Source organism: Anopheles merus, chromosome 2L (assembly GCF_017562075.2).
Source record: "Anopheles merus strain MAF chromosome 2L, AmerM5.1, whole genome shotgun sequence".
Classification (NCBI taxonomy): Eukaryota; Metazoa; Arthropoda; class Insecta; order Diptera; family Culicidae; genus Anopheles; species Anopheles merus.
In genome coordinates, this window is record NC_054083.1 from 48,861,302 (window position 1) to 48,888,544 (window position 27,243).

The 27,243-nt window shown below is 46.8% G+C and overlaps 1 protein-coding gene across 5 annotated transcripts in view; it reads left to right on the forward strand.

Moving 5' to 3' along the window:
* LOC121592909 (DNA N6-methyl adenine demethylase-like) overlaps nt 1–27,243 on the forward strand; it is a 164,745-nt gene that overhangs the window by 117,666 nt on the left and 19,836 nt on the right. For 3 of the 5 annotated variants that reach the window (XM_041914812.1, XM_041914813.1, XM_041914816.1), the window contains 2 exons: nt 12,626–12,643; nt 24,892–25,434. In XM_041914812.1, coding sequence (XP_041770746.1) covers nt 12,626–12,643; nt 24,892–25,434 — 561 coding nt within the window. The remainder of the gene's footprint in view (nt 1–12,625; nt 12,644–24,891; nt 25,435–27,243) is intronic. The other 2 variants (XM_041914814.1, XM_041914817.1) reach the window with 1 other exon arrangement.

Below are 27,243 nucleotides of genomic sequence, written 5' to 3' on the forward strand. Positions count from 1 at the left end.
CGTCGTCGTCGACTTCGTTGCAAAACGGGCCCAAAAACTAACGCGAAAGGGTTCAAGGACACGGAGCGAGCGTTTGCACATGGAAACACACACACACACACACACACACACACACACACACACACACACACACACACACACACACACACCGTGTACCTTGGCACAGTTCCAAGGCTTTTTTAATGTACAACGATACAGCAGACATGCTGATTGGGAAAAACTTACAATCCAAATGGTGTTTATTGTTTCGTTTTGTAACCAGACCTTGGGTCGCTCAGTTTAATGCCCAAAAACTGTGGTAAGCAGCAAAACTGTTGTGTCCGGTGGGCACAACCATCGTGTGGCCTATAAAAGCAAAAGTGAAGTGGCTAAATTAATAAGAACTGCAGACAACCAAAGCCAACAGTCTGTGATAATAATGAGTCGGATGGTTCTGGAGCTCGGGGGCGTACTTTTCACGCCGCCTTAATTAATTCCTCCGAAATATGTGATGCAGGAAGGAGGATGAGAGGAAGAGCATAAACATAACAACACAGATATGGGTGAGGGAAGCCAGCAATGTGCGTTTGTATGAGATCGCGAACGATCTAGAAACAAACACAAAAATTGGAGCAAGAATGGAGCCAGAAGAAACGCAAGAGAGCAACCGAAAACTGTCAAAGACCGGAAGCTGATATGGAAACAAAATGCGGAATGAGGGAAATTACAGAGCGTGTTTTGAGAAGCCAGAAGCCAGCGTTAGTAGGCCGGGGCCTAACTAATGGTTAAGTTTTGTGTTTTGTTTGTAAAGTGGATATTTAGCAGTGAGGAAGGAGGGAGGAAGCACTGGCAATTGGGGAGGAAGAGAGACACACATTTCAATGCGATTTGAATGGCCATAAATTTGACCATTGTGCGTTTAATGGATGTTTTATGTAGCCTCATGTTTTTTTTTTTTCATGGGGTGGACACATTATACTTATGTCGCCTAATGGCCAAGAACGCACACACAGGAAGCGCACGAAAACCCACCCAAAATGAGCAGCATCCGTTCCGAGACCGAGCGCGCGCGCTGGTGGTTTTTGGGGACAGTTTTACGAGCCACGGCAAACATGGCCAAACGTTTGTGGAAACATTGAACCAGCTGCTCTAGCGGTCGTGATCGTTTGCGTTTCTTATGGGGAATACATTTTAATAAGTCTGCGTCCGAAAATATATATATTAATTGGTGCAAACTGTTCGTGTGCGCATGTTGAAGTCGCGTGCTCCTTTTGCGTGGTTTTATTCTTTTCGAAATAAGCCCCATTTTTATGAGCTTCCGCCACGAAACTTGCTGGCGGGGGGCGCCCTTGGAAACAGGGACACTGGCATTAAGCCTTGCCGGCCTGCTTTGTCTGGGCGACACGAAAGTTTGTTGGAGTTGTTTCTTATTTGCCTTGTTGCTATTTCGTTAATTAGGAGGGCCCGATTTGAGCGCTGGAAGTGCTCAGTGTTTGCGTTTTTCTGGGAATGAAGCTAAGAATGATGAGTTGTGGTTCCTGGAATTTGGTGACATTCTAATCACACTTAATGAGAAGAGTCATAAACTACAACTAAAAAAAAAAATGCTCGCAAAGATAGCATTTTAGCTGTGGCTGAGTTTGCTTTCCTCAAGTTCAAGCTGGTGGTCCTTCATAAAACTCAACAAACCCCGTTGAAAACATATGGATATGCGTCCGACCGACCGAACAGGCAAATGCAAACAAATGAAAACGATCCAGAACACCAGCCGGCAAGATATGGTATAAATATTTACCATTTCAGCTTGTGATGTGGTGGTGGGGATTTGGGTTTGAGCGACGCCCGGCGATATATTCCCATTTGGCACGACGATCGTCAATGCTTCCTTCACCACGCGAGATCATCGTAATTTACACTAGACAGCGCACAATTATTGCCGATTTGCCGCGTTGATTTATGCGTTTTGTTTGTAAACACACAATGCTTTGCTTTAATTTGCAATATTTTTACGCTTTTACTGCGGAAAGCCAGCGATTCCTTCGGCAGTAAAAGTGCAGCTGCGCATGCACATTATGAATGAAACGATCAGCTTTTTTTCTCTCTATCTCTCGCGGGAGATAAAAACGTCCCGCACCGCTAACTTATTGTCATTGGAAAGCCAAACGACTTGTCCCTTTGGCTGTGCCCCTTCATAACTCTCCTCCATAACTCCTCGCCCAACACTCGAAGGGAGGGAACTCGGGGGCTGGGAGAATGAAAAGGGGGCTCAAACGCGCGCGGTGGGATTAAAATGGAGGACATTGTCTTGCGCCGCGCGCACTAGACGGAGGGAGTAGTGGTGCGGCCACGAGAGGAGCCAGCGAAGGGTTTTTATGGTGGTGGCCCTGGCTCGAAAAGGGAAAATGTGCGGGTGGTCAACAAGAACCGATCGAGCTGCTGGAGAGCATCGCAAGCGGCGGGTGGCTGGGAAATAATGCACTCTCTGCGTCTGCGTCTGCGTCTGTGTGTGTTTGTAATGCAACGACTGGCGGCGACTGAGATCGGTCGGTCGGTTGCCTCGCGCCGCGGTGTAGACAAAACGATAAAACAACAAAAAGGGCAGCAAAGCAAAAGAAGAGAAGAGAAGGAAAATAAATGTACTGAGGGAGGGACAGAGAGAGAACGGAGAAGAAAGAAGCAAAGAAACAATAAGAAGATAACGAACGCAATAAAGCATCTTGGGAAAAAGGATAGCAAATGCAGCAGCAGCAGCAGCAGCAAACAAGCCAAACCGAAGGGATAAACGAACAAAACAAAAACGGAAAGAAGAAAACGCTTAGCGAAGAAGCTCAAGAACGGGTTAAAGAACAGAGCCAAGAAGAAGGAACATAAAAACGAAGGAGTTAAGCAGCAAAGAATGGGCAAACGAGAAGAGTAAACGGCGGCGGCGGCGGCAAAGAAGGAAGAAACAACAACACGCGGATGAAAACAAGAACGGAATAATGCGCGAGAAGAAGGATTTTTCTTACCGGAATGGATGCTGCGTGGTGGGCTGAGCTGGAGGAGGGGGTTTGGAGGGGGAGGGAGGCAGCAAAACTGGTTTTCGAGCCCTGGGTTGATGTAGTTCTTTCGGGGGATTCTTGCTTAAAGACTGTGTGTGTGTGTGTGCTTTTTTGCTTTTTTTGCTCCTTTTCCTCCTCCTCCTCCTCCGTTTGGGCTCCCAACCCTCTCCCCCCCCCCCCCCCCCCTCTCTCTCTCTCCCTGTGCTGTGTTGTGTTGTAATTTACCTATTCTTCTCTTCCTTTTCGGGTTCGCCGTTTTCGTCTTTCGCCCGTGGTCCATGTCTCGCGGGGGATGCTCATTTTTTTCTCCCCTTCTCCCTGCTCTTCCCCTTCTCTTCTCTTCCCCATCCACTGGGTGCGTGGTTTGGTTCGTTCCTCTTGTACACGTTAGCGCGTTCTTTGCGTGTTTATGGCCGTTTTCTTATTGCTGCGCGCGCAAAGACGTTGTTATTTTGTTAGTTAGCGTTTTTTTGCCCGTTTTTTTTTACACATCCATAGGCGCGTGTGCGTGTGTGTAGTTTTCTCTCTATCTGTAGTTTCGTCGCCGCTCCCACATTCCTGTCCGATGGAGGAAGGGTTGTGCAGTTCGCTCAGCTTCCCGCGCAACGAACATGCGAACTACACGCGGGCCCCAATCCTTGAGAAATTCCAACAAGTCGTGCATTTTTAGATGGGAAATAATTCTCACAGACACACACACACACACACATGCTTGGACATCCCTCGAAGCCGCCACCCGCGACGATTGGTTTTTGGCGCGAATTTTTCGGGGGCGGCTAAATGTTCCAACTTTTCGCTCAAAGAAGCGCACACGGAAGCGATACCACTCGCAAAGACAGGAGGTCTTCTCAAACGATCACCCACCCGCTGCACGCAACGGCACGAAATCACCTTTGAACTGTGGTTGCATAAAACAACCCCCCCCCCCCTCCCTGCAGATGCGAAGGCTTCCCCAACACTCTGCCTATGGGAAGGTGCGGCCATTTGATGGCTTAATTAGCGGCATCGGCTTTGAGACCGGCAGCAGCAGCAGCATAAAGTGGACTCGGTGGTGATTTAGTGTCCAGTGGGCTTGCGTTTGACGTTTTATTACCTGCCACAGTAGGAGGACGGGGGGATCGTCCCAAAAGCCCTCTGACCTGGGCCGAGAAGAGAGAGATAGTCCGTCTTAGGCACAACGTGTACCGATCGCGCTGTGTGTTTTTGTTTCTCATACCCTTAATGAAGATGGTCAGCGATCGATCGTGCAGGACGATCTTTTGTGACGCGTCGGAGATAAATCTTCCGCTCAAGACAGTCGTGGAAGGAGAGAGAGAGAGAGGAAGAAGCAGCCAAAGGGGGTAGTGCTCCCCAAAACCTGAATGTGTAAAAGTCATAAATATTTAAAAGCAGCAACTCTCACGCAAACACACACACACACACACTTTAGAGTGTCATAAAAAGTTCATTCTCTTCCCAGTCCCCTCCCCAACAGCAACTTCTAAGCCACTTTCGATCGGTCACGGCCTAATCAAGGAAAGGGACGAGGAGCGCCGGGGGAGTATGGTGGTGGTGGGCGGCATATGAATTCCAATCATTTCGCGATTTCGTCGCGGTTGTTCGCGGATGTGGAATTTAATTTAATTTGCTTCCCCCTGCGTGTGTCCCACTGAGACCTCTCATCTCGTTCCCTCATTTTGTCTGAGAGCTGACAGTGGAAAACATGCAAAAAAAAAGCAAGCGATGGCGAGAGTGTTGCTTTTTGTGGCTTTTTTGTGTGAGTCTCTCTCTCGCTGTTTTGTTGTTTTAAAAATTCATAAATCCCGATTTTAGCATAGCCTGCTGCTGTTGCTGCTGCTGCTATCAAGGCGAAAGGTTTCTTTTCTGTCCCGCTGCTTTTCCCGCTCAGCTGACAGGCACGCGCGCGCACTCACGCCGGCACTCTGCTGGTGAGTCAGTCTGGCGTGGCGTGGAGTTATTTTAATAATGTGTGAATTTTGAAGCATTTTTTTCTGTACTGCTGTTGTGGTTTGGAAGGGGTCGTGTTTTATGCTTTCCGGCGGTACGGAGGTTCCCCCGTCTAAGGGGTGGTGGTGGTGGTGTATGTGCGCTAGACAACGGTCGAGAGATCTGCTCATTTATCATCGTACTGTCGTCCGTGGTCGTAGTTGCCTCGTCCTGCACGTGCAACTCCCCCCCCCCCCCCCCAACTTGTGTGTGTGTGTATGTGCACTGCCCCTTTCTTTTCACAGTACACATAAGGGGAAAGTCATTCGTTAAGGTTTTATTCAGCTTCGTTTTTGTTGCTGTTATTGTAGCTATTCCGTCTACCTTTTCTACTTAGACTTGAGCGTCTTCCTCTTCCATTACGGTCATCGTTACGTGCCACCTTTTTTTTGTTGTTGCCGTATTTTTCCAATGGTGGATTATGAAGCCTTTTTTGTTGTGTTCGTCCTCACCATCATCATCATCAGAAGCAGTATTGTAATCATTTCCATCATTATTATCATCATCAGCAGCGATGGATGATTACTCTCTTGGCCGTGCCATTGTAGTACGTCTTTCTCTTGTCTTCCTATTAGCGGTGGTTCATTATTAAGCAATAATGAGTCGCAGAATGGCAACACACACACATACATACATCAATGGGACCAATCAGTGGAGCAAAATCATGTTCCCTCATGAGCATTAAACAAAAGAGGCACGAGGATGTAGGTAAAAAAAGCACTCCAATGGTTGGGTAAAACTGGGCTGTAAAACTAGGCAGCAGTTCGAGCAGTTTTTGACAGCCGGTCGTCAGCAAGCGTCGAGCTGTCAAAAACTGCATGAATTAGGAGACGATATCTACTAATGCAGTGACAGCAAGTGACAGCTTTGGTGCTTAATTGGCAGGTTTGTTGGGAAAGAAGCCGGTTTGTGTGGATGATAGAATGATCGCAAACAGGCTATTGAACATTCCCTTTTGTACACACATCAAGTGCTGGATCATCAAAACGACTGCATTTCCATCGCTCTTGCAGGACAAAATTTGCCATTCAAAGACGTTGCGTTTTTTTGCCCATTTTTTTGCTTCCCAGACTTAAGCGAGAGAGAGAGAATGGTTTGTCTCGCCGTGTGTTCGTGTCAAACACTTTCCGCGCCAGGGTTTTGCACCACAGCCAAAAGCGGCACACAATCTGCTGCGTGCCCTGCTGCTGCCGTGCTGCTGTGTTTCGTGTTCTATTTTAATCTTTCTAACCAAAACATGCCCTCCATCCACCGTCCGCTGCTCTATTTTACCATCTTCAGCTCGCAGTGCTTGTCTTGGAGGGGTTTTTTTTTTTTGTTTTGCTCCTGCAAGCCAACGTTACTGCCTTCAAGCAGCAATTTCTTCCCCCAGACTAGAGTGTGGGTTTTGCATTTTTGTGCTGCAAAATTGTGCAGCTGCTGTCTGGGCGTTAAATTTCGGAAGGCAGAGCAGAGTGAGCGAGAGAGCTTAAAATAATTATAATCATAACAACTAGCCACCAGTGAGTGTTGTGTGTGTGTGTGTTATTCGGGTCGGATGGGGCGACGGATTGATGGGCACACAGGTTTTGTGTAATATTTGTTCAGGTGCAACGAATCGGAGCATGTAGAGTAGGGGGTTGGTGGTAGTGAATCTCTTCGGTGTGTTTATTTTTACAGGCCATAGGGCTGTGTTCTTGCTGCAACCGCAAAAGTATTGCATCGTAATTTAGAGTTGCGCCTCAATGCAGTTCGGTCACTCTAGGGAAAGCAGCGATTTTTTGGGTGCAGTTTTGAGAGAAATCCCAAAGTTTTAAATCACTTTTTTGGTAATACCGTGAAGGGAGGGCACACACACAGAAGACACACCGCCGCGCTAGGCAAATGATTCACAGATGGGTGAGTAACGCGCGGTGCCGTAACGCAATTCAGAGAAATGACAACTTTTCCCATTATTCACAAGTTTGCTTGCTTTGCGCTCAATTAGAGGGGATGTTTTGTGTGAGTTTTCCTTCGCTTTTTCGCTCTCAAACCGTAATTGCCCCAACCGCTGCACACAATGACGGAAGCCCCTGGGCCCCTGTGGGTAATTGACCGTGACTCCCCATCCTTGCGCGCTTGCAGGAAATGGTTCTGTTTGCGGTAGCGAGAATGTTGAATTTATGATCGTTTTCAATTTTTAAAATAAAATATTAATGTAAATTCCGTTAAGTTACACGCAAAACAGTAGCAACACTCTTCTTCTGCTCGTCCCTTGTTGCATACACGCACTGCTAATTATTGGCATATTGCATCAATTCAGCAGTAACTCAATTAACTACGGCCCCGTCAATGACAGCAATCCCGGCGCAATCAGGAAGCGGTGAACTGGTGAAGTGTCATTGGACGATGGAATGACGAAGATGGGGGAGGCAACAAGTGTAAAAATGCAGAAACAAATAAACGTTATTGTCCCACTTCTCTCGCGGACGGTTTCTTGTGTTTTGCGGCAGCAAGACGGAGGGCTTTACCTTATAATTTGTGCCCGTATAAGGCTCACGTTTCTTCGCCACGTCAGTACTGTGATTGCAATGGTTCAATTCAAACTGCAAGCTGCAGCTACTGCGTTCTATGTACATCTCTGTCTCACCAACAGAGAATAAAGCAAGAATGCATCGCTAGCAACATTAAGAAGAGCCAAAATGAAGCAGACAATCAAAACGACACACAAGACTCCCGGCAGACAGTCGGGAGCAGAAGAAAATCATTAAATTAAATTTTCGAAAAAAGACGACAAAAAAAAACAGAAGAATAATCTTTCGTGTGCCTGTGTGTGCGTGTGTGTGTCTCGAACCGGACGAATTCGGTTTCGCTTTCGTGCGCGGAATTTGTTCACCTTTTTTTTCGAAGACGCATAATCATCTCTTCCCCTCACCGAAGTCGTCTCCTCTTCCAAATGTCGTCTCCTCTGCTGTGTGTCTCTGTGTCCACTGTCGACTGTGAGTCGCTTTTATTCTTGTCGCCGCCGTCGCCTTCGAGCTGGTTTCTTCCACCGTGTGCCATTAATTTAGATCTTGCTCGATTTCTTGTGGCTCTGGGCCCGCGTGGTGGGGGCAAGCGAAGATCGAGATAGCGAAAAATTTAATTATGTTAAATAAAACATAAAAATGATAATAACTCTCCCGCCGCTTGGCAGTGGTGCGGCGAGCCAGGGGACTTTGGGGGGATTGTTTTTTTGGCAAGATGCCCAGAAATGGACCGAAAGAGAGATGTGTTCAGAAATAGGAATCAGAAAACATTTGGGAAATCCCAGAACAACAACAAAAGCACAAAAACGTAGAATAGTAAAGAAGAAGGGAGAAGTTTATCGCAAGTACTACAAGTGAGTGGTCGTTGGTCGTTTAATCGAAAAAAAAACGTGCCATGTCCAACCCACAAAACCCACCAAAAAACGCAATCGCCAAAAGAAGATTTGTGCTACAAGGTCTTGAGTATGTGTAAGCGCAAAATGCAACAGAAAACAAAAACACATGAAATGAAGATAAATTTAAAATGATAAAAATGGTACAGAAGAAAAAGCAAATCAAGTACACAAACACAGAGAAGAAGAAGAAGAAGAACTCCATTAAATGTGTTTAACAATTGCGATCGATTTTTGTGGTTGTGTGGTGTGTGGTTGTGTGTGGTTACAGGCCCCGAAAATGGCTTATGCGCGCGCACACATACATTAACAGCATTGTCCACCCACTTCTCTGTCCCGGCAGAAAATGAAAATGTATTCTCAATGAATTGAAGCACAGTGCTGAACAACACAAACTCCCAAAAAAAAAAAGAAAATGGGAAGAAAACAGCTAAGAAAATGAACGTGTCCAGGACACACAATGCGCGATAAGGCCAAAATGGGGCAGACGAGGGGGAATGGGAGAGGGCGCAAGGAAGCGCTTGCGATTTCGTGACGATAATAAATGTCTGGGCTGTGTGGAATAAATTGCTGTGTGCTTGTGTGTACGTGTGTGACGAAAATGAGAAAAAAGCGAAAAAGGAAAAACATAACAACGAAAGTTACCAAAACGAAAAGGATTTGATAAGAAAATCAGTAATTTCGTAAACGAAGAAGAAGAAGAAGCAAAAGAAAAGACATACAAAAAAGAAGAATAAACAACGCGCAATGCGAAGCGAAGAGAAGAAGCGAAGCAAAAAAGGAGGAGTAAAAATTAAAGGATAACAACAGTGCACAACAACGACAAGAGCAGAAGATGAGAAGAAGTAAAGAAAATTGTGTTTCTGATGAAGTTTTTTTTTGTTCCCCCCTTATAGTTCGTTCGGAATGTTTTCGTTCGGAGAAGAATCGTTAATCGAATCACATTTTGGGGGGGGGGAGCAAAAATGGGAAGAAGAAAAGGGAGAAAACGGGGCAATCGATTGGCGCGCGGGCACCTCCCCAAACCCCCCAGTGTGGAGAGAGGCTGTTGGGTGGTGGGATGGGTGGTAGAAGAGCGAAGAAAAATGTGAGAATTTATTGATATATTTTCAAACTCCAAATAGTGTGTAAGTGTGTGGTGATGAAGGTGGTGGTCCGTACCATCCGTACACGCCGCGGGGACAGGAACACAGGGGTATTTGCAGCACGGAAAAGGTATTTGTGATTGATGTGTGCGAGAGTGTGTGCGAGAGTGTGTGTGAGTATATTCTTACACTGTTTTAATGATAATGCTAGCGTCTCACCAGTTCCCTCATAAAGCCATCAACGGCAGCATGGGTTGTTTCTAGCAATTTCCACCAACGCGCATCCCCCCCCAGCCCCTTTTTTAAGAGCATTTTTGAGTGACAATTTTTCCCTTTTTTCGTAATGTAAAAGAGAGTCATTTTACCTTCGCCGAAGGTACCTACCACACAAGCCACACAAATATAGTGATATGAAGCAGGCAGGAAGGCAGGAAGAAGAGCCATGGCGATGGAGAGGATGGATTATGATTTATATGCTTTAATCAAAATGATTTATGCTACTTCAAGCCATTCACTCACACAGCCACAGACGCACACACACACATACACACATGAAAAGGAAAGTGTTGAATAGCGCGCGCCATCTCCGGTGTACGGCAGGGACGAAAGAAAGAAAGGGGGCAAGTGAGCAGAAGAACCGAGCGGAAAGTTAAATATGAGACGGCGGCGGAGGAAAATTTATTACCAAATTTATTAGTATATTTTACTCCTCCGCCCTCCTTCTCCATCCCTCTTTTCCGGGGTCGGAGTGGTGGGGTGGTTGAGAAAAGACTTACCTGTGGGTCGTGCATAATGGCCATGGTGGTGTGGTGTGTGTGTGTGTGTGTGTTAGAAGAACGGCGCGCACAAGACAGCGGGGAGAAAATGACCCGCCATAAGAAAATATCTTTTATAATGGTCCATTCCTGCTGCTGCTTCTTCTTCTCACTGCTCTGGCAAAGGAGAGGCCAGACGTTGGTTGCGATCGTTTTGATGGATTCCTTCGCGGCCGATATGCGCGCCGCCGTCTCGAAAAGGAGGCAAGAATCTTCCGCGATGATAGAGTGTGTACGTGTGTGTAATTTATTACCTTAAAAGAAAGAGAGAAATGAAAATGATTAGAAAAAAGCTGGCTTTTTTGCACACACACACACCCGCGCCATAGTTTTTCATTAGCAATGTTCCGACCATTTATGCAAATAGTTGTAATGTATATTGTGCAATCTCTTATCTATTTGCTTAAATTGAGGCAGAAGAATGGTGCAACTTCCCCCACGTTAAAGCATATCACCTCCCACTGCCTTCCCATACTAGGAATGCTGTGCGACCCCGGGCTGGTCGGTCGGTGTGGTGAAGGAATTTATTTTCACAATTAAATTTTATTATCACCCAAGAAGCGATGCGGAAGAAAGGGTCCCCCGCCGTAAGTGCCACTTACGGCCCCATCATTCGGTCGGTAGTGTGTGTGACTGTTTATGTGTTTCTTCTCCTGCGTAAATGGGAGAGTTTTTTTTCTTTTAACGCATCCTCAAAGTGTAGTTCGGGCAAATAGAGTTAGTTGTGCTGTTTTGTTTTTGTTCCCATCACACACGGGACGCGATTTCTTGGAATTTATCCTCCCGTTTCTAATCACTTTGGCCCCACAACTGTGGAACAAACTTTACCTAAGAAGGTGACGGCTGGAGATGGTTTGCTTCTCTTTCTCTCTCTCTCTCGCTCTGTCTCTATTGTCTTGTCTCTATTTTTATGTGTGTGTGTGTTCGCTTGATTCGTTTCCTTTAACTGTCCGCCACCGTCCGCCTAATGATTGGGCGTTTTATTGTTATTTCTCGACTCTCTCCCCTTCCACATTGACCCATCGAGCTGCAATAAAATCGACGTTTTGACGATGTTGGATCCTTTAGAAGCTTCCTTTACTTTAATTGTTTAATTACGCTAACCGTTTGGTGCTGCTGCTGCTGCTGTTGCCTGCTACCGGTGTGCGGTGAGCGTTTCTTTTCCGTCTTCCGTCTCGAGAAGCATTTTTAGTCGTTCTTGGGAATGGGTTATAAAATGGGGTTTTTTTTTTTTTCATCGACTTTTCATCTTCATTAGTTAGCTGTTTATTGCTTTACGAGGGAGAGAGAGAGAGAGAGTGAGAAGGAAGATTTAGCAAGAAGTCAAAAAAAAAACACACACAACGCAACTAGCTTTTGATTTAGCAAATTAATGTTAAATGAATGAAACGGCGCGCAAAACTCCCCGAATGCATTCTAAAACATGGTGCCAATGTCATTAATGAACCATTTTCTCACACAGCCACTTTTCGCACCGCCCAACCACTTCAAAACCTTCTTAATTCCTTGAAGCGAGCAGATCCTTTTGCGCCGGGCATGATTAGACCATTAAACATGCAAGGAAGCAGCGCGAGGGCGGCGAAAAACTCCTCCAAAGTATTTGATACCACCACCACCACCACCACCAGCCAAGCCAGTCAGTCAAAGCCGTTTAACGAGCAAGGCGTGTGAAAATCAAAACACACACACACACACTTCCAAAAGCTCCCAAGGCTCCAGGGATAAACGTCTTTTCCCCGTTTTTCCTTCGCTGTGGCACGCGAGAGGTGTACCGAAGAGAGAGAGAGAGCGAGAGACCGTTTCCGTTAAAGGTTGTCTAGAAAGTTTGGCCTCCTTCTTTTTTCGGTTGGTTGGAGGAGCGAATTGTTACACTTTAGCACCGAGCCGGTGTGCCGGTAAACGGATAAGAAGGAAGCAGATTCCTTTGCAAATTCACCCAAACGGGGAAAGGAAAGTTGGCGGCGCCAGAAGAATTTCGTTCACATCCGCCAAACACCCTCCCAAAGTGCGGTCCAAACTTTTGTCGACGGTGTGTCTCGTAGTAATTTTACCTTCTTTTTTTTCAACTAGGGTCGTTGCTCCTGTGCGTAGCTCTGTTTTTTTGTGTGTGTGCATATTTTCACTCTGCGCGGGGTGGCTTTTCCACAATCGGATTACGCGGGGCGTTCATTCATTCATTAATTTCATTCGCCGAGACAGTGAGAGAGAGAGCTTTACCGATCGAGAGTACTTGCAGTGGATCCATTCTTCCAGTGCTTGATTCGAACTGCAATTTTTTTCCCCCGCAATGAACGATTTATTAATTGATTGTTTTATTTTTTCTTTCTCTTCTTATTGCAGGTAAGCGACAAAAAATCGGTTAGTGGGAGAGCGCGTTTTCTGTTATTAGTTCGTAATTAAACAGCGCTACTGTAAGTAAAACATCACATCCAACGAGCCCCGGCGGCTTTGAGTTGCTTTTGCCTGGAAACCTTTTTTCCCAATGAAAAGAACGTCCTTTTTGCTTCAATATTGGAGGAATATTTTCGGCTGAAAGTTATTCATTCCGATGCGAAATTGCATGGAAATTTCATTCCAGTTTTTGGCTACTCTTGAAAAGAGCGCTGCCAGAGTTCATTATAGGCTCATTTGCGCCGCTCGGCGTACTGGCTCTAGGCGAAGCCTAATGTGCAATCGAATATTTAAGAGTGCATCATGCGTCTCGAACGGCACACGATGCAACCTCCACACGAATGCACAATCAGCAACAACGACGGTGCCGCGTCTGTTTTGATAAATAATTTAAATCACGAGCGTGCTTCTCTGCTCTGTACCTCATCATACTCAAACCCTGTCCCGTTTCTCTGCAACAAATGTACAGCACTGCGTGTGTGGGGTTGTTTTCGAACAACCGAGCAATCCACCCTGTGAGGCGTGGAGCAGGCATACATTTTCAGTTCAAAAGGATAATTATAATCTAAAATCCTCCCCTCGTACCGAGAGAGCAGTAGACCGAGGGGCACAAATCGTTGCTTCCCCGAGTGTCTGAAGCTGCTACACCGGTACCAAGCGATACGCGATGATGCAGGTTGGTTGCATCCCGAAATTGCACCCGGAATGGACAACTCCGCCTCACTCTCTTAAGCGGACTCTCATTCTACTCAATATCCGAGAGAGCCCAATCTATGATCACTTGTCAAAATGGCTGCAAGGATAATGGCCCCTCACAGGCCCCCTCCCAAGTGCGATCCTGTTTCGAAGCGGCGACGCATAACTTTCCCTTGCTGTGGGGTTCAGTTTTGGTGCGTTTTTCAGCAACATTTACGGTTTAGCAGCAGCAGCAGCAGCAGCAGCAGCAGAACGCATTATTCGCAATGTCTCGTATGTCTCTTGTTAGACGACACAGAGCAAGGCAAGGCAGCAAACTGCATTTGCTCCAAACGGCCAAACACCTCCACGCCGGCCCCAGTGTCGTGTCGGTGGCTGTGTGTTAATTGAAATTCCTCGTTTTGCCCTTCGCACAACAACTCGCACAGCTTAGAGACGCAACGCTACTTTCTGCTGTGCACGCCACACCGTATGCGTAGATGCACTCGCTCCCCGAAAAGCAGGGTGAGTAACGCCAATCCAATAATGGGTTTTCTGTGCGTACCGTGCACTATCAGACTCGGTGCATCGGGCTCTGAATATAATATTGAATACGAATGCTTCTCCAGCTAGCACACAGCCTCCAGAGCCGCTCCTTCTAGTGCTCCTATAGAGAGTCATCTTTTGTTGTTTTCTAATTTGGAGTACAACGCAATTTCGGGAGGGGCAGCGCGGCTCTAGTAGTGAGAAGAAGCGGGAGCTTTGATTGTGTTTTTTGGTCGTCTCCGACACATAAATCCTGTGACACAACTTGTGAGAGTCGGACCGTGGAGGATAATTTTAATATCACTAGCGTCCGTGTGCCGCAGTGCCTTATTGTGTGAAGCAGCAAAAAGTTTCATTAGTTTCTGTGGGTGGAGTTGATGCTGTCCAGCATGAGGACACACAGGCAGCCTTTAGAGCTCCGGAAAATGCAATTTGATTTATCTCGTGCAGTGCCAGTTTGCCCCAAAATTGACACCAGTGTGTGTGTGTGTGTCTGTGTGCCAAACCCCTTATTAGACCTTATCCCGGAGCTGAACGGGATGAAGGATTCAATTTTCTAGCCTAGACGCTCCTTCACGCATGCACCACCAGTCAGTTTCGGCGGGGAGCAGCTTCAGAGAAGTTGTCCATAGATTTAATTAGCTTGTACGAAGGAAGCCATCACGGAGCGGTTGGTTCGTAGGACATTACGATTCGCAAAAACGTTTCCTCAAGAACGCATGGTGGTAACATAAAAGCTTTTTAGTAATGTGAAAATACAAAATTAATATAAAAAAAACACTTGGTAGGTTTAGAAAATTGTTTTTAAGGCTTCCAAAATCAAGCCTCGAAGCTAATTGCGAGCATTGAAACGGGCAAAGCATTGCTGACAAGACTGCTGGTGGCTATCACCTTTTATTCCCTGCACCGACTGACTGTTGCTCCCTAAACTCCCTGGGCACAGGAAATAGAAGCGTAATTGCGTCGCCCGTTGACGACTGAAATGAGTAGGAACACACACACGTTGCACAAAAAAAAACGGCTCGTCACAATAGGCGCACACAATATACCGATTGCATTTGATGACGGGGTTCCGGGGGTCACCCAGCGTTCTATCTCTCTCTCTCCCGGAGGGGGGCTTTTTTATTGATAGGTGTAGAAAACGATTACTCATCGTCTCTCTTTGTTTTTTTTTTTTGGAACGAGATAGAGAACAAGTAGAAAAAAAACATAAAAATAGAAAAAAGCGCTTTGAAAGGCACTGAGGGCGACATGAGATGACAATGAGTTTCTATTTCAATGCTTTTGCAGCCCTTCCGGTATGACGACAGATGCTCCCTACCTTTCGATCAAACTGTGAGAAAGAGGGAGTAAGCGAGTGGTTCAATTAATTGGCGAAACTCCACTTTTTTTGTGGTCCCATTTGGGGCCCATTCCATTTTGGGGGATGGGATGTATCACTTGTTCGACTGTGGGCGGGTAGAGATGCAATCACCGCTCGAAGGGACACCACCAATCATCAATTGATCACCGATATGTATATATGCCGATGCTGCGAACGATGGACATCTCCCACACAAAACGGCCCGTCCATCAGCACGGTCAATTGGTGTGCATTTGAATGAGCCGGAGCGAATGTGCTGCTGTTGTGTGTGTGGTGACATGCGGTTTAGGGTGTATGCACCCTTTGCAGAGCCCGCCCCAGCATGCTGCGGTTTCTCTTTCTCTCTCTCTGTGTGTGCTGAAATAAATTGCCGGTGCATATATTTGCATACCTGTGCAGGGATGGGGTTTCGGGTGTGTACGTTCGTTTGAATCCGCACAATGATCCGGTTGTGATATCGATGCTGCTAAATTGACGTGTGTGTGTCGAAAGCAAACGGTTCGCTTTCAGCTACTGTGTGTCTCTGTGTAAAGCAGTGAATAGTAAAACCGATTTTGGGGATATTGAAATAGCACGTGCGTTGTTGCATTGCACGTGGAACATTGTTGACAATTCGCGGTATGTGTCTTTTGTTTGTGGTGTGGAAAAAGGATTGCTTCCATGACCTCAAACCTCAACAAAAAAAAAAGCACCAACTAATAAAACAGGAACGCTTGGGTGGTAATTTTATATGAAGCAGATCGAGCAACTGCAATCGCTTTGGGGGAAAAGCTCCTTAAGGTATGCAATTTGCAACGCAAAAGCAGCATCTCTTAATCAATAACACATTGGGAAGCAAAATAATGATCTCGCGTGTTGCTATAATTACACACACACGTACACAGGCGACAGCATCCCTTCTTCCTCCTCGAGCAGGGCGCTGATTAATGCACATGCACCAACACCACTAATGATGGGCTTTTAATCAACAAGCGGCAAAGCGGACTGCGGTGGTTCGCGATGCCGCTGATACACGTGTTGGGGTGTCATGCGATACGAATATCTCGACGCAACACTCCATTAGCGCGGTATGAGCTAGTCGCGCCCCGATCGGTGTCACTTACCTCCTCCCGTTCGAGAGCTGCGCCTGCTACTGCCAATCGACGATAAATGCCAATAATTCCAACCATAAATAAACGGTCGCGGTTGTGCGAATTCTGAGCCGCGTCCTGTTTCACGCGTGCCCGTGTGTGAGTGTGTGTGTGTGTGTGTGTGTGGTTGTGTGTATCCCTTAACAATCTGTTGATCGTGCCTGACAGTGAACGGGGACACGGTGCGAATCAGATTATAACATTTAACACTTTCCCAAATTTGCGCTTCCCCCACCGGTGTTGGGTGGGAAGCACAGAAACACACACACCTTTCCAACCACCAATAACAATAATAATATGTTCATGATGAACAAAGGACGACGGAGAAGCTTTTGTGGTGTAAATTTCACCCCGCGAACGCACGTGACACACAACATTTCGAAATTATTTCATGCAAAATCGGCCCCCCGCGGGAACGTGCAGCGCAACCCTCCTCTCACCCCAATTTTCGCGGACAGGTGACCATGGGGGGGGGGGGGGGGAGTGGTAGTAAAAGTGACATGATTCACCGACACACACACACACACACACGCGCTGTCTCATTTGCACAACCGCGCAATTTCGATGCTCCTGCACCAGCGCGCCGGAGATATTCGAAGCGGAAGCGTGGCAATCAATTTGAATCCAATTTTCGACGACGGCACACACACACACCCTTCCCTCCCAACAAAGAGGGAGTGAATCGAACGCGCCAATGACACTCCCCCCTCGCGGTCGCACCCGATGACGCTTGATGATCGCGTGCGCGATGAGCGGTGTTTGCGCGGCGACCGTTTGCTGCAGCCACACGCCACACGACGGCACGCCACGGCACGCCACGGTGTTATGCGCTTTTCGATTTTTATTTGTTTGTTTTGCCCCCTCCCCACGGGTGAGATGATGATGAGAGCTGCTAACTGAGTGTGTGTGTGTGTGTGTGTGTGCGGTCCTGTCTATGTGATACCGCATTGGAATTGGAAAACCACAACCCGCCCGCTCCACGAGCTCTGGAATGTATGAATGAAATGTATCAATGAATGAGCTTCACACTCCCTTCTTGTGCGCTGTGGTGCAACGAGGGGGGTTTTAAACGGTCAGATTTATTTGGGCAGAACGAAGGGATGGATAGGTGGGGGGGTGGGTGCAAGGTCAACCAGCAGCAACGGCAACAAAAAAAGGAAACAGATTAAAATATGTATATACATGTGTATATAAATATCAATTCGAAAGGCAAGAATAACTGATGAATGTGGCGATGTGCTTGGTCTCTCTCTCTCTCTTTCGGTGGTCAATTCTTGGTATGGGGAATTCCCATCGGAGGAAGGAAGGAGATGAAATCCACGCGTAGTAGTGAATGGGAAAACACGGTGCGAATTAAATTTGATAGCTTCACACACGCACGACAGCCCGCGGAACCGGTACCGGTACTGGGTAATTTGGCGAGAGAGCTTGCTCGGGATGCTTTTTCGGGGTCCCACGTGTAGTTTTATGTCACACACGCACATACAAATGGGACGAAAAGGGAGATAGAGCGAGGGCATGTTTGCTTTACTCCACAGCATCCCGTTATCAATTAAAATATATATGTACACGTACGCTTGTTTGTGCGTGTGAGAGTCGTCGTCGCCTGTGCATGTGGATTGCGCGAAAACCCATTTATTGCATGTTTAATGCAACTGCACCAGACAACAGACGACTCCTTTTGTGTATGTGTATGTGTGTGTGCTGCTGTGTTGTATCGATTCGCTCTCGATTTCATCCCACCGTTCCCATCAGCTGGTTTGCGTGAGGGTAATTTGCACAGCCCAGCTGCCGTTTGCGCTCTCTGCTCATACATTATTGGTGCCGTGACCAGGATACAATGAATGAAATGAAGCATTTTACGCGTCCTATCGGTTTGCTATTTTCATTCATAATCTACCGGCAATTGAAGTGCAAAAAAAAAACACACACAAACAGCTGTGTTATAAACCCCGTCCCCTCCCCCCCCCTCCCCAATCTGTATTTGTTTTGACCGGCATTACCGACACCAAAAACACACCCGACCCGGCCGGCTGGGATAGGCAAACTTAGACACGCGGAAAAGCCGACCCAAAAAAGATTAAATTGTGTGTGTGTGTGTGTGTGTGTGTGTGTGTGTGTTTGACTGCACAGAAACTTTCCCCGTAGAAATTGGAGGCCCCAAAGGCAGGAAAGGAAAAACCTTTAAACTTCCTTCATGCCTCGGTAAGAAAGTTCAAGCCCCCTCGGGGATGCCACTTTTCCCGCAATCCTTAAATCCCAAGGAGAGAGAGAGAGAGAGTGAAAAAAGCATAATATAAAACAAACCTTGCCCTCTCGGAACGATTGAATGGCTGGTTGACCGGAAAATCGGTCTGCTGGTGGTGTGTCCCCTCGGGGGTGGAATCGTTCCGTATCAAACTGACCTGGGAAATTTGTGTTTTTTTTTTGGCGGGGAAAAGATTATGTACTTAAGAGTATATAAATAGCCGCCCGTCCTGGGTGTGTACGGGGATATTCATATTTCGCCTAACTACCGCAGCAGAGGACCGTTTAAGAAAAGGATCCGATGGAAACCATCCATGGCCGAAAGAGGGCGGAGGGGGGAAACCCCACGGGCAGATGCGGTAATCTCTTACTACCGATCCGATTTTATGCCGATTCGATTCCGGGTCAGACAAGGGAATATGAGAAGCAAAAGGAAAAAAAAACCCAAACACCCCGACATTTCGTGGGAAATCCTTCTGGCGACGACCTGCCTTTCGGGGCTGGGCGGGCGCCGTAAAAGACGCAGGCTCAGTTTACTACACCCCTCAGACTTTGCCTTCTTTCTCTCTCTCTCTCTCCGGTTGGTGTGTTTTAATGGTTTTCAGCGTGCACATTAAGAAGCAGCAAAAGGCAAAAAAAAAGGCTCACGAAATGAGAAAATCTGAATGAAGGAACGATTGGAAGGATACCAAAAAAAACCCTCCCAAGATGGGATAATGTCCAACAGGTTCTCTTAATTCCTTGGGCTATGCACGATTTGCACCACGGCCAGGCTGTGTGCCGTGTTGGGTTAAAGTGGTCTACTTTTTAGCCCTTTTTTCCAGGACATTTCCCTCTTTAACGGCCGCCTGGCCGTGTTTGTGTCCTTGCGTGGGGAAGGTCCTGAACGGTGTAATAAGACATTGGAGAAGACTGCTTTCTTGCTCATTTTTTAACGGTAAAAAGGGGTTAGGATTGTTTGATTTTTCGCTTTGCCCTTTTTTTTTTTGGAGCGTAAAGAAAGTCCGGTATAGAGGTCACGGTTACGATCGTATCGATGCGTGCGCTTTCGCTTGAAGAGCCACAATGTCGGGACTGTGCCTTTTCTCACCCAAACTTTAGAGGCCAGAGTTTGCTGGCAAACATATATAAATATAATTTTATTTCTACTGCGTGATGACTTTACGTCTGTTTTTTTTTTCCTGCTTCCTTTTTTTGTATAATGGTGTGGTACTTTGTGGGGGGTTTGTTGTTGGATCGATAGCTGTCAGGGTGAGCAGCGCGTGTGTGAGCCTTTATGCGCAAGAGAGAGAGGAAGAAGGAACAAAAAACAACGCAGCAGCAGCAGCTGCTGCGACGTTGATGATGATGAGTTCCACCTGCTTTCCGTTGTTATGACAGCAAACGACCTTTTGCGTTGATATTAGAGAACTCTGGGGGTGGAGGCGCGTAGAGAATACGTTGTTTTTTGCATTCTAAATTAGACTAATATAGGCAAAAAAAATGGGGAAAAGAATGGACTTGAGAAGTTTTGTCATTTATAAAGGGGACACACACACACCTTTTGGGGGCATTTTGGGGGGAAATATTGGGGGAAACCAAAAAGTTGGTTATCCTTTAGAGCATAATGAGGTCAAAAAAGTGGGCAGCGTCGTGGCCATTTAAGCACCGAAAAAACGTTCAAGGACGGAATGATAAATTGGTGTTTAATTTAAGGAGCAACGATCGAAAATAGATGCGAACCACTCCATCATAGGTTGGATGAATAATTCAGCACACAGTGGTTAAAGAAGAGGACAGGAGCAAGGGTGAGCAAGGCATAAAAAAAATAAAACAAGGATCTCACCGTACTCCAACTCCAAAAACGTGCTCAAACACTGTGTGACACGTGTTTGTCATAAATGACAGTACAAATGAGGAACGTTCGTTTGTGGGTGGCCCACGATGACCTTTTTGCTGTGCTTTGCGCGGGAAATGGAGCACTGTGTGTGTGTGTGTGTGTGTGAGGAAGTTTGTTAGGTTTCACCTTTGGCACACACACACCCCTCCCATCACTTGCTTATGGCATGCATCATTAGGGAGAAAAGCGCATAATAAAATTGAATCAGCAGTTCGTTACGTTGTGTTGTTTTGTTTTACGTGATTGATGGCTGACGGACGAACGGGGTTTGCTTTTTTTTTCTTCTTCCTTTTAGAAGAGTATTTTCCCCCTTTTTCGTCTGTGTGTGTGTGTGCGTTGTAGTGATTACATAAATTAACATGTCCTTCAAGAAAAGGTAACAATACAAATGACTCTTTAGAACCATCTCGGGGGGGCTTCGGGGGGCTCCGGGGGCTGAAGTGTATATCGGGCGTGAAGATTCATTTATCAAACTAGTGCCAACCCCAACCCAACCCAACTCCCCTCAACTGTGGGAGTGTGTCTGGGAAGGGATTGGGAAAGCGGGTGGTTGTTGCTGATCCTTCCTACATCGTCCCAATCCAATCCCCGTAATCGTTTGTTGATCCCCAAAAATTCGTTCAAACAACAAGGGTGTTCCTGTGTGTTCGATCGTTTGTTCAACATTGACCCTAAGTGTGTGTGTGTGTGTGTCTGAGCGTTGCCTTGCAGGTCCCAGATTGAGGCACGCGCGGTACACAACCAACACCATTCCCCACTCCTGCTTCGTTGCCGTGTTATGTCAAGATGTCGGGCACTCGAGGCCAAATTCCCATTTTCCTGCGCTAATGAGCTACGGAGGAGACCTCTCCCAACACCACCCGCCTCACCCACCAATCATCCCACCATCCGGGGATATCGTTTCCCGATCATTAGCGCAACCCAAAACCTCTGCCTGACTCTCGTTCGTTCGCGTTCCGTTCGCGTTCCGTTCGTCGTTTGGTACTTTAGTTGGTTGTGGCGTTTGTTTTTTCTTCTCCTCCTCTTCCCTCTCCTCTCCTCCTTCTACCTGTCATGTTGGAGGATTTGTACACCCCCCCCCTCTGTCCCTTGTTACACTTCTCCCCCCCCAGCGTTACATTCTATGTTCGAGTGAGCAAACATTATTTATGTTTGTCCGGTTCGTAAATTTGTATTATTTTTATGTTTTATGTTTTTACTACAAGCTGTGCCGGTGCTTGTGTGCGTATCAAACCCACCTGGTGTGTTTTTGTTTTTTATTTTATTGAAAACGAAGGTACAGGTTGTTCGTTTTCTTTATTTTTTTTTTGGGGGAAGTATAAAGTTAATTACAAAAACACACTCCCTGTTAATGTCCTTTCCCCACTGTGTACGCCCATCTCGAAACCTCGCTCGAACTGTACACGTTGTCATGGCTGTTGGGTAGGCTAAGAGTTGTCGTCCGAAATCGGGACTAATTTCTGTTACCGCCAAGCCCGCGCCCGCCCGCCCGCCCGCCCGATGTTACCACGAGCAACACAACAGTTGGAAATAATTAATGACTTTGGCAAGCATTCCGAAAGGTCTTGATCTTTCTCTCACTCTCTCTGTTATATTCTCTCTCTCTATCTCCTCCAGAGAAGTTAATATGATTTACGCAGATGTTTCTAGTCCAACCAACTACCTTAGTTGGTAGTTGATAACTCATACAGTTTGCAGAGGTTCAATTTTACAAATTCGACACATAGAACCAACTCTCCTGCTTCTCAAACGAGAGTGTCACTGGGGTTCCAGAATTTTCACTGGGAGCAGGAGCAAATTTTCTAATCAAAAACTTTCCAGCTGTCCAAAAAAGTACATGTGCTCCCCTACTCACTCCCCTTTTTTTTTTGGAGGAAGAAAGTAATTAGACAGCTTTTTTGTTTCGGTTTTTGGGATGTTAAAATTAAAAGAGTGGAACACTCTGATCCTGGCTTATATTTGTGTAGGTATGCAGATTTTGAACCTCATTTTTGTGTGTGTGTATTTGTATTTGGAGCACAAATGAAGACACACGTGTGGCATGAGGTTGGGAGGGGGAGCTCAAAGAAGGGCTGATTTCAGAAATAGTGCGCTTTGTTGTTACTTGTTTGTTGTTTTGTTGTTTAAATAAACGAGCATGATGGATGTTGAAGGGATTTTTTTTTGTTGCTGTGTGTGCTGTGTTGTGGATAAAGAAATGCGAACAATCAAGAGGCAAAAGGGAGTTTGTGTTTACGCAAGCAAGCAAGCAATCATCAGTGGGGGGGGGCAACGATGTTGCCCGAGATGTTGATGATGATGGATACCCTTCTAAGCACACACCACAAACAGCAACAGCAACAATCGACGCGTTGATGAGAAGGAACGCGTCCGCCGCCCAGCACACCACCAGCACACAAAAGGCTAAAGCAAATTTAGAAGGTTTTGGTGGTGTTGGTGCGCTTTTGCTGCGTCATCGTGCAGATGGCGCCACCGGTCACCCCGGGAGGGTTCTCTCCAGCTTGTGATGGGTTCTGGGGTTGAAATGCCAGCATAATTTGGCAATGTTTACTCGCTGTTTTGCACCGAAACCATTCAAATATTGGCTCTGCGGGTGTGTGTGTGTTTGTGTTCGGACAAACAGCTTCCACCGCTCGCAAAGGATATGCGTAAATACGCGCCAGCAATTAGAAAGCTTCAGAACGGGGGCCTTTTTCCTTCGTAGGTTGAAATGTTACCCACCGCAAAACGAGTTCGAGTTCCCCGCAAGAAGGTGCAGCAACGACCGGGGTCTGTTGTAAATCAAAATTCCTACTCCTTGTGAGCAAAATGGCGCCGAATGTCCTTCAATTTGGGAGGTTTCAGTTGCCAACACAGTTGTGGGCAACGCGTCACAGGGGAGACTTTTTCCCGCTGCGTTTGGACCGAAGTTTCCATCCGCCATCTTGTGTGTGACTCCAACTCCAACCATTTTCCAACCACACACACACACACACACGCTGGGGAGGGGACGGTCTGCGGTTGATGGTGGTGGACATGGCATGCGTGTGTGCGTCCTAAAATTGATTGCCACAGAAATTAATGGTCCGTAAAAGTCAAATTTTCCAAATCCACCTCCTCATCTCCCCTCTGCGTGTGTATGCGCGCCCTTTCCGTCGACTCCTGTCGCCATCTGACGGTGGTTTTTTGATGCATTACGAAACAATGCGAAGGCAAAGTTGGCAGCAAACAAAAAAAAAAAAACAGGGAAACTCTCTTCCAAAAGAGTGACTTTTCTGGCATCGATTGTGTGTACATACATACACACATGCACACCAATGAACGTTCAATGTGTGCCCACACCTTTCCACCGCCTCTGTGCTGAAGTGTCTTGCCAAGATAACGGATGAATAATAACGATAATTAAGGCGAAGGCTCTTCCCCCTCTCTCCGTGTCTGCCCTCCATCTCTTTGCCTTCTCCATCTCTTTGTTGGCGTCGCCGTCGTCGTCGTCATCGTCTACGCCTTTTCCTAACAATTTTCTCCCCTCCGCTTCTCTCTCTGTCAGGGTTCGTCGTCTGCTCCAACTTCGTACCCATGCCAAGGAGAGCGGAGGAGCACAAGAAATCGTTTATTTTACCCGCCCGGTTTCCTCTCGGTCGTCAGTCTCGTCTCGCCTCCGAACGGGTTGCACTGCTTGCACATTGCTTTTTGGGATGCATCTGTGTGGCAAGAAAGACTTCTCTGTTGAATGCTTTGGTTGCGGCTGCACCATTGGACTGGATAGAGCGGGAGGGAATACTCAAGAGAAGACGACCAAGGGTGGCGGCGGGGGGGATGAATTGTTATTAATACCATTAATTAGTATTTACTATTATTAGATTCTTCCGCGCGTTTTGCAAAACTCCCCTAGTCGCTCGAACGTTCGCCAACACAGATGCACACACACACAGACACTGCATAGGGAGTGAAACTGCACGGGAATGGGTTTTGTTAGTTTTCGTGCTCTCCTGTCCCCTTCGCTCCCCCCCGCCATTGCTTGCCTTTTGCCATTTAATCCAAACCCCGTAAATCTTCGCCATCGTGGATTTTCTGCACCAACAAGCGAAAGGGGTAAGCAGCGATGGCGGTGTGTGTGTGTGTGTGTGTGTGTGTTATAATTCAATAATAAATAGCCCGTTTCTTGTGGGTCATAAATTTTCATTCACATTTCCGTTCCTTTCAAGGGTGGAGAGAGGAGGGACGGTTGTGTTTTCTTTAGAAAGAAAAGTATGAGCTTATTTACATTCCTCTAGTCGCCTGCATGAAAGATGCTCTTCTACCTATAATATTTTAGTATTTTTAAGTTAAAGTTGCATTTGCGAACAATTTACTAATAATTTCTCTCTCTCTCTTTTTCCTTCCTCTTCCATCACAGAGTGGCCGCGGTCGCAAGGCACTGAATCTCGGCGCTACGCCCAAGAACTCGGTCCCGCAGAACTCGGCCGTCAGCCCAGCGCCGGCCTCGTTGCCGCATCCCTCCCCGAACACTACCACGCCGGCGACGCCCAATGTGCAGCAGGTGCCGGGCCAGCAGCAGCAACAGCAACAGCAGCAGCAGCAGCAGCAGCAACAGCAACTGGTGACCGTGTCCGGCGCACAGCAGCCCGGAACAGCAGCCCCACCGACCGCTGCCAGTACCGCCAGCGCAGCCCACAACAACAGCAACGGTGTGCTGCTCGCGACCGGCATCCCCAGCCAGCACCAGCACCAGCAGCAGCAGCATCAGCAGCAAGCCCAGCTGCAGCACCATCTCGCCCGCCATCCGCCTATACCACCGGGCGCACCACCGCCGGGCGGAGGAGGTCCTGGGAGCCTCCAACAGCAGCAGCAGCAGCAGCAGCAGCAGCAGCATCACTCGATCATCGTCAAGTCGGAACCGACCGTCGAAGTCATGAAGGATCAGCCGCAACAGCCGATGGTAAGTTCGGGGCTCGTACCTCTCCCAACCGCGAAAGGATGGGATGGTCTGCGTGTGTGTGTGTGTGTACTTTCAATTAAAAACTTGATTATAAAGCCAAAGTTAAGCTAATCGGTTTCGGGGAGTGGGCGCGGCGACCACTGGTTGGGAGTTATTTTGGGGGAAAAGTTTTCGTTTTCATTAAACTTTCGCTAACGAGAGGCAGAAGCTGGCTGGCTGGCTGGTTGAGTGGGTGGAGGCTTGCCTCCATATCCATATCAACACCCACCCAAGCAGCATCGCGAGTGAGCCATTGTTCGGTTGGTGTTGGTTTCCTCCAGAGTGTGCCTTCCAGGGGGGTAAAACTAAAGCTTTCGAACAGAAACAATCAACCCGAAAAAGGTGGAACCTTGTTTTTTTTTGTATTGTGGAAAATTAGTCAAAACTTTCCACCCGCTGCTTTTATAGTATTTTTGCAGGAAAAATATTATAATAACCACTATTATTGTGAGTGGTTTGTTTGGCCTTTTCTCCAAAAGGAAGGCGTCAATACAGGGTTTTCCAATAGATTTCTCATAGCTCTGGTACACTTTATTGACTGTTTCCTCCTCGAAATGAACTTAATGTAATGGGAATTGGACTCTATAGCACCATTGTTGGACAAATCCAACAGGAATTTACATTTTCCATCATATGAAGTTCACTTCCAGTAAGAACGATGCAAGGAAATTGCCCACAACTATGAGAACCCCCTGGAAAACCCTGTATTATGATAAAAGTGGATCGTTGTTTTTCGTTTGCCAAACAAATCATTTTAACGTAACAAAAAAAAAAGAGAAAGAGCATATTAAATATTTATTCAACCTGTCGTCTCCTCCCTTTTCCCATTTTTGCCCAGAGGAGGGAAGATAATTTATGATATTGGTTTAAGCAAATGATATCACTTTCGACGCAGCAGAAAGTTAATCCATCCCTTTTTGTCCGGGAGCCAGCAGCGCGCATCATCATCATCATCATGATCACATCCGCAAGTGCGGAAAGTTCCTGGCCTGTGCTCATTTTGACATTTATTATTACTTCTACTCCTAGTTTTACCTATCCTCCCGTTTCTCATGCCTCCTATCCCCCCAATTCACCTGTGTTTGGGGGGAAAATTTTTGGAAGAAAAACACACACACAACACCGCACATTCATCTATTCAAAAAAGTCCGGAAAAAAATGCCAAACTCACTAGGGTAGAGTATTACTTTTTCATCAGTCTAAAAAGGACATTTTCTGCAACACAGAGTTCCGGTAGTGTGTGCGCATTGCATGGATGGGTGGGTGGTACCGGGTGGGTGGTATGTGCGCGCACACGGTGAAAGGTAATTTTGGGCTCATTCTCGTTGATGAATTTTTCGGGGATTGACGGCGATAGAGAAAAGGCGGCACACACACACACACACAAATTCGCCTGCCAGGTGGTTGGGTGGGGTTGGGAGGGAAATGAGTTTTTCCTACGGTTGGATATTCACGTGGCGAAAGAAAAGTGTGCGCTTTTTTCCTCGTCGTTGTGGTTGCTTTGGTTCGTCGTGCTTTACTCAAAACACGGCGACGGCGGATGACGATGTTGATGAACTTGCATTTGTTTATTCATCAAAATCGAAAGGGCTGTGGTTGGGTTGAGTTGGGTGCGTTCATTATTTTGTTCTTGTTTTTTGGAGAATAAATATAAGAAGGAATGTGTGTTGGGGGAGGTGGAAGGAGCAGGGAGGAAGCGAGTAATAATAATCTCGTTTTCATCTCCCACGGAAGGAGCCGATTTTCAACACCGGCTTTCTCTAAAAGCGA